Genomic DNA, 21,099 nt, shown 5'->3' on the forward strand with positions numbered 1-21,099 from the left:
TTGCCGTATTCACAATTCCTCCGGGTATTGCGCAACAATTCTGACTTCAACAATGCTCAAGATCAACTGAAGGAGATGTGGAATAAGTTCCAGGAGCGGGGATATAGCAACTATGTGCTACAGAAAGCACTCAACAGGTGCCTCACAACTGTAGATCCTTCATCATCTATAACAAAGCCTAAGAGATTGGTCTTTCCCACTACCTACACCACAGCATCATCAAAATTCAAGGAAATCATCTGTGATAATTGGAGAATATTGAAAAATGACACCACTCTACCGGACATTTTCAAACAACCTCCAATGATTTGCTATAAAAGAAACAAAAACCTGAAGGACCTACTTGTGAAGACCGACCCCACACACTGCTATCTAAAGGATACAACGTCGCAGAACCTGGGATGTTTTCGTTGCCTGGGTTGTGTAACCTGCGGACACATGATCCCAGGGAAAACATTCACCCATCCACACACAGGTAGCAGTTATCGAATACAGCACCGTCTGACTTGCACCAGTGATTTTGTGGTCTACAGACTTATGTGCCCGTGTGGGTTGACTTATATCGGAAAGACCGATCTACCCTTGAGAGAGAGGATACGTAATCACAGATCCAGTATCAGGACGGCATATAGGGATAAAAAGTCTGATCTACCGGTTGCCAAACATTTCCTCGAACTAGGCCATACTCTCCCATCTATGAAACTGATGGCCATCAACCATGTTCCTATGCCTAGAAGGGGTGGTGACCGTAAAAAGATGCTCCTACAAAGGGAACTTTATTGGATCAGGACTCTCCAAACTGTCCACCCTAATGGGTTGAATGAAAAGTACTCTCTGTCTGCCTTCTTATGAGATACTTTTCGATTACATATCCTTTCTTTTTACTTTTTGTTTTTGAATATGTATATCCTGATACTGTCTGTTGTGGGAGATTGATGCCCACCCTAAGGGTTATGGCACCATCTCTATTACTCAGCATGTGATGACCTGTAAGGCATGGGGAGGGTCCCGTTTGCTGTATAATTGCTACCCTGACACCCTAGGCCTTGTTTGTCTATGTAATTTACGCCAGACATTTTGGGGGGGACTTGGGGCTGCCTGGGCCCTCCTCTCTAGCGTCTGTGACTACTATTTACTCCATTATCCTCGTTGGCAATATTCGTGCACCTTCTTACCCCAAGGAGGTGGAGGTGGGATGACAATGCCCACCCTGGGGGAAAGGCACTCACCCTAACACCTCCATACTATAGGGTGTGCATCTCTTTCCCGATACCTTTTATCTTTGGAGTCTATAGCATTTTCCTGCATCCTAAGATACTTTGCTTCCTTGTTGTGTAGGAGGATATTGTTTACAAGTATATACACCCATTATGCACTCGGTAGAATTATGTCTATTCCTTATGGATATTGGCTCCAGTAGTTATTTTAGTGGTGTTCTGGCACTTATGGCGCTAATAATATTAGGGGGTGTATCCACGTAGGGGGATAGGCGCTTATTTATATTTTCTGATCAGTTATTTTTACCCAGGAGTTATCCTGTACTTTGAAAGAGCTCTTTCCCTGCAGAATGAGTATATATACATATATATTTAGAGGTGGTTTTGGGAGAACTATGTAAATATCTATTTCTTAATACTCAAGATATGTGATTCCTATGATTAATACTCAAGACATGTGCCTCCTATGATTTATCGGGATGTCTATATTATACTTACCTTTTTGTTTGATTCTTTCTGCTATATCTTATTGCCTGTTTCGTGCTGTAGGTCTAATTACATGAAGTTGCATGCTTTGTCTGCACTATTGGGCTGTAATGTATAAATCCGGTTTAATGCTGTAAGATATATTTTTCCCAGTACAGATTGCCTGGGGTATGCCCGGTATAAATATGATATTTGAAGGCTTTCCAGTGAAGTTGTATTTGTTTTTATGTTACTATGGACACGGTGGTCGCATAGCAACACTTTCCCATTGAAGCTGCAATCCCGGCCGATCACGTGACGTGGTAATGACGCCGATGTCACGTGACGACGTCACGTACGCACACGTGACCCATGGCAGAATCCGCGCGTTTTTCGGTCCAGCTGGACAGTGAATGGGAGTTAATTCCGGTGGTGGGTAAGTTAATTGCTGGTTCTTTTATGTGTATATAAGTGTGTATTTGTACTGTTAATATCAGTCCTGATGAAAGTCTGTGTATAGCAGACTGAAACGTCGATCTTTTATTTTGTGAATCATTAAAAGTTAAATATTATATTGGAGTCCTGAGAGTGCTATCATCTTTACCATTTTCTACATTTTCGCTTGACAAGCACCAGGCAAGTAACAGTTGTTTCATGGAGTGCAAGATTTTTTTCTATTGTGTATCTATAGCTCAGTGGCTTGAGCTGACTTTCTATGCACCCTGAACAGGGAGGTCAGTTCCCTATATTTTTTCTACAATCAATTTTTTTATGTAACATTGTTTAGTTTCTTGGTCATACCACTTTCTACCAGAGTACGCTGCATATGACTTTCTATTTTCATCAATGGAAGATTTCTTTTCACTTGCTGGGGGTTTATCTGACCAAGCAGAAACATGGCAATACAGTGAAGATGATGCAGATAGAATTCGCTGGGCTGAATCCACTACAGAATTGCCCAATACTACGTCCTTAAGGGACATCTACTTTGAATTATTACGCTTAAAGAAACGAGAAACCGATTTAGACCTGCATGGCCTTTTTTTATCAGAGTACCATAGGAAGCTACAAATCCCAAGAGGGTTCCGTGTGAGAAATATCCCTACCATAGGAAGACTGAAACCGCATGTGTGCCGGCGATGGATCTCTGTCCTAAATAAATGTTCTCTGGACCTAATGCTCATCATCATTGAAGATGTGAAAGAGGACCTTATACAGGTCAGAAGGAGAATATCTGAACTAGAAACGAAACAAGCTGTATTATTATCAGCAGTGGAATCTGCACCGACTTTGTTAAAGTTAAACGAAAATATTAGGAATTACAAAATAGATCTTGTTAGGTTTAAAAGAGAAAAACAAGATAAGGTAACTGCAGACTACAAGGAGCATCGAGTGTACAGATGGTTGAGTGGTAAGAATGATCAACCATACTTTATAAAGAAACGGAGACCCATTAGAAAGCCGAGACAGTATACTATCGACAAAACGTCTGGAGAATCCACATCTGAATCAGAATACCAGCGTGATCAGAGGCCTGCACGACAACAGGGTGGAGCGGTTGGTACATCACAACCTTTTTTAGGGACATCATCATCAGAGGACACGGGTATAAGAACACGATACCAGAGCAGACACGGAGTGTCAGACATAGACACATCTCAAGACGTGGCCAGCAGGGGCGTACCTTTTGGGGTAAGAGGCAGACCCCCTCGACAGCGGAGATAGTGCCCGTCTTCAATCTTTCATCCAGAATTCTATCATCGGATGAAGTTAGTTTATTAAGTAAGGGACTATCCTTTGTCCCCACCTCTAAGCCAAATCCATTAAACTGGGAGGTGGAACTTTTTAAGTTTGGGCGCTCCCTAAGACTTAAGGATTTTTTTAAGTCCAAGTCCAGTGACTGTCCTACTCCTGCTGCTCAATTCAAGAAAAAGAGCACTTTTGATCCTATGCCCAACCAGGCTTCCATCAAAACGTTTCTACGCTCGGTGCATAAAGAGTCGTCCGACCTTTTGAAAGAAGTAGGTCCTCATCACTCCAATTGTACACAGAAAGATCGAGCCATCATTAAGTCACTGGCTAGTGACACTAACATAATTATCAGACCTGCCGACAAGGGGGGCGGTATCGTCATTCAAAACTATTCTGACTACCGCTCCGAAATTCTGGGACAACTTTCGGATCAATCTACTTATTTGAGGTTACAAAAAGATCCTACAGAACAGGTTATCCGCATGATCGAAACCTGTCTGATGCGAGGCCTTCATTCCAATTATATTTCTATGGAAATATTCTCGTACCTGCAATCTACAACACCCAGAACCCCAGTGCTATATACACTGCCCAAAGTGCATAAGAATAAAGAGATACCCCCTGGACGCCCCATTGTGTCTGCGATAGGGGGCGTATTGGAACCATTGGCCAAGTGGTTGGACCACTTATTTAAGGAGAGTATAGAACACCTTCCGACGTGTATTAAAGACACCCCGAGCTTCATCAAACGACTGTCTGAGACGCTGTTACCATCTGGACCTATCGTCCTAGTGACGTGTGATGTAAAGAGTCTATACACGGTGATACCGCACCAAGAGGGTATTGATGCAATGAGATCAATTTTAGCTGTGTCCGCACACTACAGTGGTCCTCCAATAGAGTTTACATTGGAAATATTGGACATCGTGCTGTCTCAAAACTATTTCAGATTTGAATCCGAGTGGTATAGGCAGATTGCAGGTACATCCATGGGTGCTGCAATGGCACCCATGTATGCAAATGGCTATATGTTTAATTTTGAGACCATCTACATTTTGGAACCATATAAAGAACAGATCCTAATGTATGTCCGGTATATTGACGACATCTTTATGCTAGTCAGAGGAGATGTAATAGAAGTGGAACAGATGATTGCTCAGATCAATCTATGTACGTCCAATATAGAACTTACAGCGGTGGTGGACGAATTTACAGTTGATTTTTTGGATGTCAGGGTAACACGTAAGGACTCCAAACTAATCTATACACTATACTCCAAACCCACAGACCGCAATACGCTATTACAGGCCAACAGCTTCCACCCGACAGCATTAAAACATTCATTGCCGTATTCACAATTCCTCCGGGTATTGCGCAACAATTCTGACTTCAACAATGCTCAAGATCAACTGAAGGAGATGTGGAATAAGTTCCAGGAGCGGGGATATAGCAACTATGTGCTACAGAAAGCACTCAACAGGTGCCTCACAACTGTAGATCCTTCATCATCTATAACAAAGCCTAAGAGATTGGTCTTTCCCACTACCTACACCACAGCATCATCAAAATTCAAGGAAATCATCTGTGATAATTGGAGAATATTGAAAAATGACACCACTCTACCGGACATTTTCAAACAACCTCCAATGATTTGCTATAAAAGAAACAAAAACCTGAAGGACCTACTTGTGAAGACCGACCCCACACACTGCTATCTAAAGGATACAACGTCGCAGAACCTGGGATGTTTTCGTTGCCTGGGTTGTGTAACCTGCGGACACATGATCCCAGGGAAAACATTCACCCATCCACACACAGGTAGCAGTTATCGAATACAGCACCGTCTGACTTGCACCAGTGATTTTGTGGTCTACAGACTTATGTGCCCGTGTGGGTTGACTTATATCGGAAAGACCGATCTACCCTTGAGAGAGAGGATACGTAATCACAGATCCAGTATCAGGACGGCATATAGGGATAAAAAGTCTGATCTACCGGTTGCCAAACATTTCCTCGAACTAGGCCATACTCTCCCATCTATGAAACTGATGGCCATCGACCATGTTCCTATGCCTAGAAGGGGTGGTGACCGTAAAAAGATGCTCCTACAAAGGGAACTTTATTGGATCAGGACTCTCCAAACTGTCCACCCTAATGGGTTGAATGAAAAGTACTCTCTGTCTGCCTTCTTATGAGATACTTTTCGATTACATATCCTTTCTTTTTACTTTTTGTTTTTGAATATGTATATCCTGATACTGTCTGTTGTGGGAGATTGATGCCCACCCTAAGGGTTATGGCACCATCTCTATTACTCAGCATGTGATGACCTGTAAGGCATGGGGAGGGTCCCGTTTGCTGTATAATTGCTACCCTGACACCCTAGGCCTTGTTTGTCTATGTAATTTACGCCAGACATTTTGGGGGGGACTTGGGGCTGCCTGGGCCCTCCTCTCTAGCGTCTGTGACTACTATTTACTCCATTATCCTCGTTGGCAATATTCGTGCACCTTCTTACCCCAAGGAGGTGGAGGTGGGATGACAATGCCCACCCTGGGGGAAAGGCACTCACCCTAACACCTCCATACTATAGGGTGTGCATCTCTTTCCCGATACCTTTTATCTTTGGAGTCTATAGCATTTTCCTGCATCCTAAGATACTTTGCTTCCTTGTTGTGTAGGAGGATATTGTTTACAAGTATATACACCCATTATGCACTCGGTAGAATTATGTCTATTCCTTATGGATATTGGCTCCAGTAGTTATTTTAGTGGTGTTCTGGCACTTATGGCGCTAATAATATTAGGGGGTGTATCCACGTAGGGGGATAGGCGCTTATTTATATTTTCTGATCAGTTATTTTTACCCAGGAGTTATCCTGTACTTTGAAAGAGCTCTTTCCCTGCAGAATGAGTATATATACATATATATTTAGAGGTGGTTTTGGGAGAACTATGTAAATATCTATTTCTTAATACTCAAGATATGTGATTCCTATGATTAATACTCAAGACATGTGCCTCCTATGATTTATCGGGATGTCTATATTATACTTACCTTTTTGTTTGATTCTTTCTGCTATATCTTATTGCCTGTTTCGTGCTGTAGGTCTAATTACATGAAGTTGCATGCTTTGTCTGCACTATTGGGCTGTAATGTATAAATCCGGTTTAATGCTGTAAGATATATTTTTCCCAGTACAGATTGCCTGGGGTATGCCCGGTATAAATATGATATTTGAAGGCTTTCCAGTGAAGTTGTATTTGTTTTTATGTTACTATGGACACGGTGGTCGCATAGCAACACTTTCCCATTGAAGCTGCAATCCCGGCCGATCACGTGACGTGGTAATGACGCCGATGTCACGTGACGACGTCACGTACGCACACGTGACCCATGGCAGAATCCGCGCGTTTTTCGGTCCAGCTGGACAGTGAATGGGAGTTAATTCCGGTGGTGGGTAAGTTAATTGCTGGTTCTTTTATGTGTATATAAGTGTGTATTTGTACTGTTAATATCAGTCCTGATGAAAGTCTGTGTATAGCAGACTGAAACGTCGATCTTTTATTTTGTGAATCATTAAAAGTTAAATATTATATTGGAGTCCTGAGAGTGCTATCATCTTTACCATTTTCTACATTTTCGCTTGACAAGCACCAGGCAAGTAACAGTTGTTTCATGGAGTGCAAGATTTTTTTCTATTATATTATATAAATGTGTGTGTGTGTGTGTGTCTGTCAGTGAGTGTGTGTCTGTCAGTGAGTGTGTGTGTGTCTCAGTGAGTGTGTGTCTGTCTGTCAGTGTGTGTGTGTGTGTCTGTCTGTTAGTGAGTGTGTGTCTGTCAGTGTGTGTCTGTCAGTGTGTGTGTGTGTCTTTCAGTGTGTGTGTCTTTCAGTGTGTGTGTCTGTCAGAGAGTGTGTATATGTCTTTCAGTGTGCGTGTCTGTTAGTGAGTATGTGTCAGTCAGTGAGTGTGTGTGTGTATCTGTCAGTGAGTGTGTGTCTGTCAGTGAGTGTGTGTGTCTGTCAATGTGTGTGTGTGTCTGTCAGAGAGTGTGTGTGTCTTTCAGTGTGTGTGTGTCTGTCAATGTGTGTTGGTCAGTGTTGCGATGGCTTCGGCTGGACAGTGGAGGACTTGGAGGTGCACAAAGGCAAGCAACGCCACATCACATTCTGACGTGACGTCAACGTGCTCCTTCACAGGTTTTCAAGGAGTAGCAGGATGATCCATTTGGCACCGAATGCGGACGGCGCCATTGGGGGTATACCAGAGGCTGGACTCTGGATTCACATACTGGCAGTGGCAATGTGAGTGGAGTCTGCTTGTTGGCTAATATTAATACACACACACACACTACATTCACTAAACACACTCTGCACCACACACACACTACATTAACTAAACACACTCTGCACTACACACTCACACTACATTCACTATCCACACTCTGCATTCACCACAATCACACTATACAATTTTTGCATTCACTACAATCACACTACATTCACTAAACACACTTTGCACTCACTACAATCACACTACATGCTCTATACACACTCTGCATTCACTACAAACACACTACATTCACTACAAACACACTGCATTCACTATACACACCTACATTCACTACACACACACTCTGCATCTAATGCATGCATACAAACATTACATACATTATACAAAACGTACAATCTGCATCCACTATACACACACTACATCCTTGTGGGCGGACTCAGGGCTGGCCCAGGGGGCCCAGATCTTGAGTTGTGTCAGGGGCCCTAACATTTCTGATGGCAGCCCTGGGTCCGGTAGACGTATCTCTCCTCTGTGCTGTCTTCTGTTTGGCTGGATCCTGCGTGTAGGGGTATATTCTCGTTACACCATCTCAGCCAATTAGCTTAGAATCTATAATATTGAGAGTCACTCTCAGCCAATGAGCTTATAATCTATAATATTGAGTGTCACTCTCAGCCAATGAGCTTAGAATCTATAATATTGAGTGTCCCTCTCAGCCAATAAGTTTAGAATCTATAATAGTGATTTTCACTCTCAGCCAATGAGCTTAGAATCTATAATATTGAGTGTCCATCTCAGCCAATGAGCTTAGAATCTAATATTGAGTGTCACTCTCAGCCAATGAGCTTAGAATCTGTAATATTGAGTGTCCCTCTCAGCCAATGAGCTTAGAATCTATAATATTGAGTGTCCATCTCAGCCAATGAGCTTAGAATCTAATATTGCGTGTCACTGTCAGCCAATGAGTTTAGAATCTATAATATTGCATGTCAATCTCAACCAATGAGCTTAGAATCTATAATATTGAGTGTCACTCTCAGCCAATGAGCTGCACCGCTGGGCTCTTCTAGGGGAGGGAGTAACTTGCCGCTCTACTTTCTGTGGTCCAGAGAAAACCATGCCCATTTTAAAGCTATGATTACTGTTTTATAACAGGACTGGTCCCTTTTTTGGCTGGATTGTTCCTTTTAATTGACCTTCTGCATAATCTCCCTCGTGGGGCTCACATACTCTCTGGTTTCCCTATTCAGGTGTGCTGTTTCTTGTAGAAGCTCAGAACTTTTCAACTAAAAATGTTCAAATCTGAAAACTCCTCCACTGATATTTGTTCAGTTGTCTTTGATTGCCTGGATCAGACCCCAGGAGATGGCACAGACAGCCCAGCAGTACCATAACCACGACTATATCAGAGGAAAAATTCAACAAGCAGACTTAGGTCATCCTAAGGTGCTTAATGCTAATTCCCTGTTAGATAATGTTTCTTGATTGCCACGTTGAAAAAGGCAGTTATCAATTATTGGCCAATCAGCATTAAATATGATGTCAAGGAAAAACATGTATATTCCCTCCTCCTACAAAAATCCCTCGGAGCCTCTTAATATTAATAAGCCAAGACTGTCAAATATGTATCCTCACTCCGTTACATCGATATGGTTTATAAACACAACTCTCCTTACACTGAAGACCTATCTATCCATAATATTGTTTAATAGATCCCCGTATTAGGACTTCTGCCGGCCATTGCGTATTATAAAGCTCTGTCCTTGCTTTGTATATAGATATTTGAGTCCAAGAATTTGCATTAAATACCTGAAAACATGAATTTCCTGTTACAATAAAGGGCATGAGATCTATCTATCTAAGCCCCCCATGCGAGGGTTATAATGTAACTCCTTGGAAATCAACCTACCTTGCACCCCACGCCGCGCTGCTTCATCCATGCCTGGTCTTGCCTCCTTGGCTGAGATCATCAAGAACATGAGAGCATTGGAAAGCTAGTACGCATGTGTGTCAAAACGCAGCGCTGCGCCAATCAGATGGGTCTTTCTGAAGTTTTACTCAATTATTTCACGGAGACGCTTCTAGTGGCTGAGATGAAGTGGCTTGGGTGCTTATAGCGTTCCTTTAATTTAGACTTAATTTGGTTTGGGTGCCTACAGTGTTCCTTTAACTTAGACTTCCCTTTCTGCATGGATAGGGATGTGATCTGTGCAATTAATAAACTGGTTAATAATTCACAATTAACTTTTGTGCAGTTCAGTTCAGCGATCGTGGGCCGCACTGGGACATACACACTGCCAAGCGGCAGCTGTTGCTATTTTAATTTAGCTCATTCCCAAGCTGAAATAGCTGCCACCAGGGACTGTCTCACAATAACCTCCAGTCTCATGGGACATGCATGTTCCAGAGCTAATCAAGAATATATAGGAGTCACCAAAAGGTCAAAAGGGCCAACAAAGGTGATTTGTCAGTGTGCATAGTACCAGCCCAGGCTATCCTAGCCTTGTACCGAAAATATAAGAAACAACAAAAACGGGTAACCTATAAAGAGGATCCCCTAATTGGTAATGACAACCCCACAGTCAACTATCACTATATCTATAAAGGGCTGAGTTAAAGGGAACTGAAAGTAGCCAATACGTATCTGTATGTAACAACCTCTGAGTACAATCACAGATTACCCACAGCACATTGATACAAATAATAGCTACTTGTTATATAGACACAAGAATTCCCAAGAGGGCAGCAAATAAGTTACAGGGACACTATAGTCACCTGAACAACTTTAGCTTAATGAAGCAGTTTTGGTGTATAGAACATTATACAAATATAACATTATACAAATATATTCGGGGCCAATACAAACCATTGTGTGGAAATCTATTCACAAACCGGACTTTACATAGGACACGAGGCCATGCGTTTAGACTGGAAGAAAGAAGATTTCGTCTAAGGCAAAGGAAAGGTTTTTTTACTGTAAGAACAATCAGGATGTGGAATTCTCTGCCTGAAGAAGTGGTTTTATCAGAGTCCATACAGATGTTCAAACAGCTACTAGATGCATACTTGCAAAGACAGAATATTCAAGGATATAATCTTTCAATGTAGGGTAATATGTGCTTGATTCAAGGATAAATCTGACTGCCATTCTGGGGTCAAAAAGGATTTTTTTGTCCTAGCTTGTTGCAAAATTGTGCTTCAAACTGGGTTTTTTTTTTTGCCTTTTGGATCAACAGCAAAAAACAGGTGTGAGGAAGGCTGAACTTGATGGACGCAAGTCTCTTTTCAGCTATGTAACTATGTAACATGCCCCTGCAGCCTCACTGCTCAATCCTCTGCCATTTAGGAGTTAAATCCCTTTGTTTATGAACCCTAGTCACACCTCCCTGCATGTGACTTGCACAGCCTTCCATAAACACTTCCTGTAAAGAGAGCCCTATTTAGGCTTTCTTTATTGCAAGTTCTGTTTAATTAAGATTTTCTTATCCCCTGCTATGTTAATAGCTTGCTAGACCCTGCAAGAGCCTCCTGTATGTCATTAAAGTTCAATTTAGAGATTGAGATACAATTATTTAAGGTAAATTACATCTGTTTGAAAGTGAAACCAGTTTTTTTTTTCATGCAGGCTCTGTCAATCATAGCCATGGGAGGTGTGGCTAGGGCTGCATAAACAGAAACAAAGTGATTTAACTCCTAAATGACAGTGAATTGAGCAGTGAAATTGCAGGGGAATGATCTATACACTAAAACTGCTTTATTTAGATAAAGTAATTTAGGTGACTATAGTGTTCCTTTACAGCTACTCAGGAGGACCAGTATGATAACTCCTATCATGCTCAGCCAGTAAAGTCAAACAAATAGCACTAAAAACATTGTACAAGGATCAGACTGGATATAGTATTAAGGATCCAATAGTAGGATTTAAAATTCTGCTACCCGTCCAGCTATAAATTATAAGGATACATATAAAGAATGATCTATCTATCCCACCACCCTCATAGGAACCAGAGGGGAGCCCATTTCCTGCTCAGATAGTGAGGTCAAACAAATAGCACTAAAAATACTGTACAAGGATCAGGCTGGATATAATCGTTTATAGATCACATAACAGGATTAGTGCCACCCATCCAGATAAAAATGTAAAGGATGTTAAAAATAGTGACCGATCTATCGTACCAGCCTTATGTAAACCATCTCTTTCAGCTTGGATAGAAGGTGTCTCCTGGGTAGTCACCAGACAAGGTTAAATCCTAATTTATCAGTACCTCTGTGATTCATATCAGTGATTCTATCTTTATGAAATACTCTTTAACTTTAACTAAGACACTACACTAATACACTGCCACTACCCTCATTCCAAAAAAGAGCAGGTAATATCAAGGACATATAAGAGCGGAGAGTAAAAGGAGAAAATAATGCCAACTCCCAGCAATCCTGGGCAGGGCTTAGAAATACTATTAAAGAAACACTATCTCTAACCCAATTTGGTTTAAGATGTAAAATAAAAGTTCCATAACAGTAAGCAGGGACGGATTTGCCACAAGTCCACCAAGGCCATGACCTCGAGGAGTCAGGTCGGTGAGGGTAGGCATGGTTGGCCAGTCCATTCTACTGTTGTGTGGCTGGGGCCAACAGGGGAGATTTCCCAGGCCAGTCACTTCAGGGCTCGAATAGGCTTTTCCTGCTCCTGTATCATATTGGAGCAATGCTCTCATACATTTCCAGGTATCAGCTGGAAGAAGCCAATATGATGTGTGAGTAACTATGTACATATTAATATGATGTCCCAGTAACAATGTGTACACACTCTGATAGGATGTAACAGTAACAATGTACACACTCTGATAGGATGTAACAGTAACAATGTATATATATTAATATAATGTAACAGTAACAATGTGTACACACTCTGATAGGATGTAACAGTAACAATGTATATATATTAATATAATGTAACAGTAACAATGTGTACACACTCTGATAGGATGTAACAGTAACAATGTATATATATTAATATAATGTAACAGTAACAATGTGTACACACTCTGATAGGATGTAACAGTAACAATGTGTACACACTCTGATAAGATGTAACAGTAACAATGTATATATATTAATATAATGTAACAGTAACAACGTGTACACACTCTGATAAGATGTAACAGTAACAATGTATATATATTAATATAATGTAACAGTAACAATGTGTACACACTCTGATAAGATGTAACAGTAACAATGTATATATATATTAATATAATGTAACAGTAACAATGTGTACACACTCTGATAAGATGTAACAGTAACAATGTATATATATTAATAGGCTGTAACAATGTATATATATTAATATAATGTAACAGTAACAATGTGTACACACTCTGATAAGATGTAACAGTAACAATGTATATATATTAATATAATGTAACAGTAACAATGTGTACACACTCTGATAAGATGTAACAGTAACAATGTATATATATTAATAAGCTGTAACAATGTATATATATATATTAATATAATGTAACAGTAACAATGTGTACACACTCTGCTAAGATGTAACAGTAACAATGTATATATATTAATATAATGTAACAGTAACAATGTGTACACACTCTGATAAGATGTAACAGTAACAATGTATATATATTAATATAATGTAACAGTAACAATGTGTACACACTCTGATAAGATGTAACAGTAACAATGTATATATATATTAATATAATGTAACAGTAACAACGTGTACACACTCTGATAAGATGTAACAGTAACAATGTATATATATTAATATAATGTAACAGTAACAATGTGTACACACTCTGATAAGATGTAACAGTAACAATGTATATATATTAATATAATGTAACAGTAACAATGTGTACACACTCTGATAAGATGTAACAGTAACAATGTATATATATTAATAGGCTGTAACAATGTATATATATTAATATAATGTAACAGTAACAATGTGTACACACTCTGATAAGATGTAACAGTAACAATGTATATATATTAATATAATGTAACAGTAACAATGTGTACACACTCTGATAAGATGTAACAGTAACAATGTATATATATTAATAAGCTGTAACAATGTATATATATATATTAATATAATGTAACAGTAACAATGTGTACACACTCTGATAAGATGTAACAGTAACAATGTATATATATTAATATAATGTAACAGTAACAATGTGTACACACTCTGATAAGATGTAACAGTAACAATGTATATATATTAATATAATGTAACAGTAACAATGTGTACACACTCTGATAAGATGTAACAGTAACAATGTATATATATTAATATAATGTAACAGTGACAATGTGTACACACTGATAGGATGTAACAGTAACAATGTACACACTCTGATAAGATGTAACAGTAACAATGTATATATATTAATATAATGTAACAGTAACAATGTGTACACACTCTGATAAGATGTAACAGTAACAATGTATATATATTAATATAATGTAACAGTAACAATGTGTACACACTCTGATAAGATGTAACAGTAACAATGTATATATATTAATAGGCTGTAACAATGTATATATATTAATATAATGGAACAGTAACAATGTGTACACACTCTGCTAAGATGTAACAGTAACAATGTATATATATTAATAGGCTGTAACAATGTATATATATTAATATAATGTAACAGTAACAATGTGTACACACTCTGATAGGATGTAACAGTAACAATGTATATATATTATTATAATGTAACAGTAACAATGTGTACACACTCTGATAGGATGTAACAGTAACAATGTATATATATTAATATAATGTAACAGTAACAATGTGTACACACTCTGATAAGATGTAACAGTAACAATGTATATATATTAATAGGCTGTAACAATGTATACACACTGATATAATGTAACAATGTTTATATTAATCTAATGTAACAGTAACAATGTTTATTTATATATATATATATTAGGCTGTAACAGTAACAATGTTTATATATTAGTAGGCTGTAACAATGTATATACACTGATATAATGTAACAATGTTTATATTCATATTATGTAACAGTAACAATGTTTTTATATATATATATATATATATATATATATATATATATATAAGGCTGTAACAGTAACAATGTTTATATATTAGTAGGCTGTAATAATGTATATACTAATATAATGTAACAGTAACAATGTTTATATATATAAGGCTGTAACAGTAACAATGTTTATATATTAGTAGGCTGTAATAATGTATATGCTAATATAATGTAACAGTAACAATGTTTATATATATAAGGCTGTAACAGTAACAATGTTTCTATATTAATAGGCTGTAACAATGTATACACACTGATATAATGTAACAGTAACAATGTATACACATTTCAGTGCACAGGGCTCAGTGGGGCACAATGCAGTATTTTGGAAGCCCGGCTAGGCGGATGTAGACCCAGGCAGCCCATGTGATGTTGTAGGCTCCCCCCACCCTGGAAGGATTGCAAGGCAGGATGCTGTGTGCAGGCTGGGGTTGGTGGGCTTCCAGTGACGTGGCAGTGGGGAGGGGGGAGCTGTGAGCTGTGCAGGGCTCTTTGTTAGTGTCAGCAGCCTGCCCATCGCCTGGGGGGGTGTCAGTAGCCTGCCCATCGCTTGGGGGGTGTCAGCAGCCTGCCCATTGCCTGGGGGGGGGGGCTGGCCCCAGTCTCCTTTTCCCCCATTTGTGATGAAGCTGGATTGTACATCCCAGACATGCTGAGGTGAGCCTGAGAAAGTCTGCAGGGAGGCTCCTCCTGCATCCCCCACTGACTCCCTGGATGTATTCTCCGGACCTGCCTCCTCTGGAGCATCCTGTACCTGTCTGGACCCCAGGAGTGCTGTGCCTCCACATGGCCATGTCTTTACTGCGGCAGCTGTGGAAGCAGAAAGATATCCTCATCACTTTTGTGCTGCCTGTCCTCCTCCTCCCCCTGCCATTGATAACACAGACCAAGGTAAACAAACAATGGGATCATAGATTGCCCCTCTGCCCCCAGATTGCTCCCTCTGCCCCCAGATTGCTCCCTCTGCCCCCAGATTGCTCCCACTGCCCCCAGATTGCTCCCACTGCCCCCAGATTGCTCCCACTGCCCCCAGATTGCTCCCACTGCCCCCAGATTGATCCCACTGCCCCCAGATTGCTCCCACTGCCCCCAGATTGTCCCCTCTGCTCCTAGATTGCTCCCACTGCCCCCAGATTGTCCCCTCTGCTCCTAGATTGCTCCCTCTGCCCCCAGATTGCTCCCCCTGCCCCCCAGATAACCCCCTCTACTCCTAGATTGCCCCCACTGCATACCTTCCTTATCCACTGGATGCCCTTATCCCCCAGGATCTTTGCCCAGTGCCCACCCCACATTGCTATGAATGTTCTTCCTTTTGTAATTGTATCGCATACAATGTTCTCTTAATGTTCTACTCTAGGGTGATATGTAGGTTTAATGGCCTCTTTGGTGAAGATTTTAGGGGGAAGTTGAATTTTAGAAAGTAGACCATGATTTTGGAACACACCATTGGAGATGAACATCAATTCATCTGACCATCTGCTGAGCACTACCACTCTCTTCATTCCTAGTCAGCCAATAGGCTGGCTTAAACTAACAGTTAATAGTTTTGGACCACAGGAGGTCTACTGCCAGAAGTTGGCTTTCCCTGTTCACTTCCTTAGCCCATCATTTCACATACTGTGTTATAATACATTCTGTATCCTGCAAGTCATTTAATATTCTAAATGGGGTACCCACGCTAATAACACCTATATATCTGAGTGATACTGAGACCGCACTGGTTGAGAATAATCCCAGTGTGTAGAATTAGCATATCACTGTGAATATATCAGTTATTTACCACTGATTGTTAACCATGGTGAAGATAAAGCTCTTTTGACCATTTTTGTTTTTAATTTGTTGTTTTGTGTTCTGTAGCAAAATCGCTAACTTATGCAGAAATTTTATTTTTTCATATTTTTAAAAACAGATCTGCTATTACGTGGGATGGCTTACAGTTTTTTTCCTTTTTTTTTAAACTTTATCTCACTTTGTGAGAATTTTTCCAAACCAAACTCCTGAGGCTGGCCCCCTGTAATACCTTTCTATAGATGCCTCACATATAACAGTAGCACTCTGTTTTAAATGAACATATGTGTGTACGTTTTTGGACGTGTCTGTTGTACATTTATTCCCCCAAAAACACTTTTTTCAGAGAAGGAAAGTATGGAGAGGACCGTGGAGTTTTAATGAGTCATTGTAATCACAGCTGTGTTTGGGTTAGCTCATTCTGAATTGTTACCTAGTTAAAATTAAGCGAAGATTCAGGTCCAGACTGGTCATTCAGGAAAGTGTGAAATTCCAGGAATTCAAAGAAATTAAAACAAAACCGATCTAACTGGACATAACTGGGCATAGCTGAAGCATACTCCCAAGCAGGATATAGATTCAATCTCAATCTCATTCTTTTCACAAAATAGGAACACTCCAAGCACCATAACCACTGCAGCGCTCTGTAGTTCTGGTTCCAGAAGTGCACCTGATGCCATTTCAGCGTAATCTGCTGAGAGCGTCACGTGAGCGCTGTCAGCCATTTTTCTGTTTTGTAAAATTGACATTTTGGCTTTTCCAGCTCTGAAGTGCATGCTGCGCGGGCTCTCGATGGGACCTGGGTAAGATTTTAACAATTTGACAAATGTCTCTGGGGCAGCACCACAAAACGTCTGGTAACATAATGCCACCAGCCAAATCCTGCAACATCACTCTCCCCCCCCCCCCCCTGGTTAGGGAGGACATGGGTGACAAGGAGGGGTCTGTGGTGCCAGTAACAGTCTGGCACCACCATGCTATACGTGCTGGCGTCAGACACCAAATTTGCACAGGGTTCACATTACCCACCTAGAACTCTTGTTCCTGGCTGGCTAATGATGCTTTAATGACGTGGCCTTAAGGCAGGCTTCCCCAAACTCCGTCCCTCTAGATGTTGAGAACTACAACACCCATGATTCAATGAATGAAATAGATAGGCTGAGAATCATGGGAGTTGTAGTTCAGCAACATCTGGAGGGCCTGAGTTTGGGAAAGCCTGCCTTAAGGGGTTAAAAGCTGAACACACAGTATTTTGTACTGAAAGTCTGTGCATACAGACTCTATAAACCATTTTATACCAGTGCTTGGAGTAATCCTTTAACTAAGTCAAGGAAATGAACTGCCTTTCTAGCTCCTCTTGTCCAAGTGCCTAAACGGCAATTAATAAGGTCAAAAGAGTCAGACTTTCAGGTCAAACATTTGGAAAAAATCTAATTAGGGTTCTGTTAACTAAACTGTGAATAGCAGTGAGTTGTCATCTGAGTTGCGAAAAATGAAGGCGCCTTGACATTTAGTGAGTAAACCAGTTGCATTCTTGTAACTTTTGCCAAGTAGTTTCGGTGGAAATGGTGGTAGTGTAAATATTATTGCTAATAACTAATCATGAAATTATACACTGTGAGGATACCGGATCATATGTTTACAAATAAAACATCCAGATTTGGTATATTTCCGTTTTATACTATTTTTTTGCCGAACAGGAATTGTGTCCATTTGAAAAGGGAATTGCAAATTTGAGCAAAAAAACTAAATCTAGCCTTCAGCTACCTTTCAAATTTGGCTCTCTTGGCCCAAAAACTTGCAATTCAGTTGTCATTTGTCTACAATTCCTGGTGTTAGTGAATGTATGGTCCTGCAGTTACATAGATGCCAGCATCATTACCCATGCTGTGAGTTCCTGTAAGGAAACGTATATCTCCTACAAATAGCTCTTACCAGACACAATGAACGCTCTGTACTGAGATTCTATGCCTCCACTGTTCTTAGACCACTGCTACTACAGAGATCACCTTAATAAACTTTTCAGTGGGATCTCCTCAGAGAAACTGCGTTGAAGTTAGAAAGCGGAAAAAAAGAGTTGAAACTTTCCATGGCGTGATTTTTCAGGAAGTCTGTGCTGCTTTTTAAATGAATGATTCACACTGTCTGTTACACTGGTTTATTCACGAGTCTCCTGTCTTCTGTAAGCCTCTCACACCCAATGCTTCTTCTAGAGGTTCTCACTGACGCAGAGTTACCAGATAGGGATCTATTTACTAAACGGCGAGTTGGGCAGATTTCAGACCCCCCCCCAAACTCTGTTAGATTGGTCTACATTTAGCAGATTGATTTCAAACTCACTGCAGCTGGCTGCTTGCAGGGTTATTCACTGCAGTGTAAAATGTCGGGAAAAAAAGTGAATTTCAGATTTTTGTTGGAAAACTGTTATTTTGGCATAAAATGGAAACTTCCGTTTTTTTTCTTTTTATGACTTTTGCGGCTAAATTTTACAAGGCAGTGTGTAAACTCGCCACAATACACCGCTAAGTGTATAACACTCGAGGTATTTAATGTGAATAATGTGGTACAGAATCAAAGGAGCTTCCTCGCCACCATCTTATTGTAGTGCTTATGGTGCTTTAGGTGTACCTGCGCTATACCCGTGCTTTTTGACAAAAGGTTTTGGAGTTATTAAACACAATCTGCCGCTTTCCCCGGCATGCAGAGCCTGCTCCTTCTTTAACCGCCGTGATAATACAAACACGCAATCCTTCATTATCAGGCGTGATTCTGTCCAACCTGGGTGACAGTGATAGGCTGAGAACATTGGGAGCAAGTTAGCCGAGTACTCTCAGCCGGTCATTGCCATCCGGCTTGGACAGCATCCCATTCTATTTATCCAAACTGACGTGGCTTGTGCTCTGCAGAATTCTCTCTTATGTACAATTACAACGATGGCTGGGTTACATCACACTAGGGATTGACTGATATCATTTTTCTAGAGCCGACTTTTGGGCCATTTGCCAATAACTGGTGCCGACATTCTGTACATTTAAAGGAACACTATAGTCTCCTAAATTACTTTAGCTTAATAAAGCAGCTTTAGTGTATAGATCATTCCCCTGCAATTTCACTGCTCAATTCACTGTCATTTAGGAGTTAAATAACTTTGTTTCTGTTTATGCAGCCCTAGCCACACCTCCCCTGGCTATGATTGACAGAGCCTGCATGAAAAAAAAACTGGCTTCACTTTCAAACAGATGTAATTTACCTTAAATAATTGTATCTCAATCTCTAAATTGAACTTTAATCACATACAGGAGGCTCTTGCAGGGTCTAGCAAGCTATTAACATAGCAGGGGATAAGAAAATCTTAATTAAACAGAACTTGCAATAAAGAAAGCCTAAATAGGGCTCTCTTTACAGGAAGTGTTTATGGAAGGCTGTGCAAGTCACATGCAGGGAGGTGTGACTAGGGTTCATAAACAAAGGGATTTAACTCCTAAATGGCAGAGGATTGAGCAGTGAGGCTGCAGGGGCATGTTCTATACACCAAAACTGCTTCATTAAGCTAAAGGTGTTCAGGTGACTATAGTGTCCCTTTAACCTTTTGAAACCGTAACACGATTTCTACACAAATCTGCCATTAAAAAGACACTATAGGCACCCAGACCACCTCAGCCCATTAAAGTGATTTGGGTGCACTGTCCCAGACCCCTTAACCCTACAATTGTTATAATTGCAGTTTTTGATAAACTGCAATAATTTCATTGCAGGGTTAACTCCACCTCTAGTGGCTATCACGGACTTCCAGGTGGTTAGGCAACTTTTGGTCGCCTAACTGACGCTGGACGTCCTCATGCTATGAATGAAGTTACCCAGCGTCGCCTAAAACCCCCACAGGAAAGTATTATACAATGCTTTGCTATGGGGGAAGTCCTAATGCGATCATGGCAGACGCCGCGCCAGCGCATCAGGTCCCCCAGCTGGCTAATGTCATCAGAGGCAGAGCCTGAATCAGTACAGAGGGACATTGGTGCTAGAATCAGGTCAGTGTTAAAGGTTTTTTTTTGTTTTCCTAGTACTATAGTTTCCCTTTAATTGTATATGGTGACAGCAGTCACACTCCTATCACTCTCAGACAGCCAGTACATGCTGGGATCAGTGAGATCCCAACAGGTACAGTGCTGTTACTGATGGAAGTCTGATCACTGACAGCAATTATACTCCTATCACTGTCAGCCAGCTTAGTACATTACAGCCTCCAGCTGAGCTCACGGAGAAGGGATGGTGTGAGATCATGACGTGGCTAGAGTTTCTGGATGCAGAACACTGCATGCGGTGACTGGGAGAAGTGAGTCAGTTATTGGTAATATCGGTAAATACAAGGCCGATACCGATTATTGGTAAAATGCTGAATAGCGGTTCTAATAATCTGTGGAACCGATAATCCGTCTATCCTTATATCAGACATCATGATATAACTAGT

The 21,099-nt window shown here is 40.5% G+C and overlaps 1 protein-coding gene across 1 annotated transcript in view; it reads left to right on the top strand.

Moving 5' to 3' along the window:
- The first annotated feature begins 15,325 nt into the window (after positions 1-15,325).
- The window catches only part of LOC134579405 (solute carrier family 13 member 1-like), a 66,157-nt gene continuing 60,383 nt past the window's right edge, over positions 15,326-21,099 (top strand). Inside the window, exon 1 of the mRNA XM_063438687.1 lies at positions 15,326-15,734. Coding sequence (XP_063294757.1) covers positions 15,558-15,734 — 177 coding nt within the window. The 5' untranslated portion in view covers positions 15,326-15,557. The remainder of the gene's footprint in view (positions 15,735-21,099) is intronic.

This window comes from Pelobates fuscus, chromosome 12 (genome assembly GCF_036172605.1).
Source record: "Pelobates fuscus isolate aPelFus1 chromosome 12, aPelFus1.pri, whole genome shotgun sequence".
NCBI classification, from domain to species: Eukaryota; Metazoa; Chordata; class Amphibia; order Anura; family Pelobatidae; genus Pelobates; species Pelobates fuscus.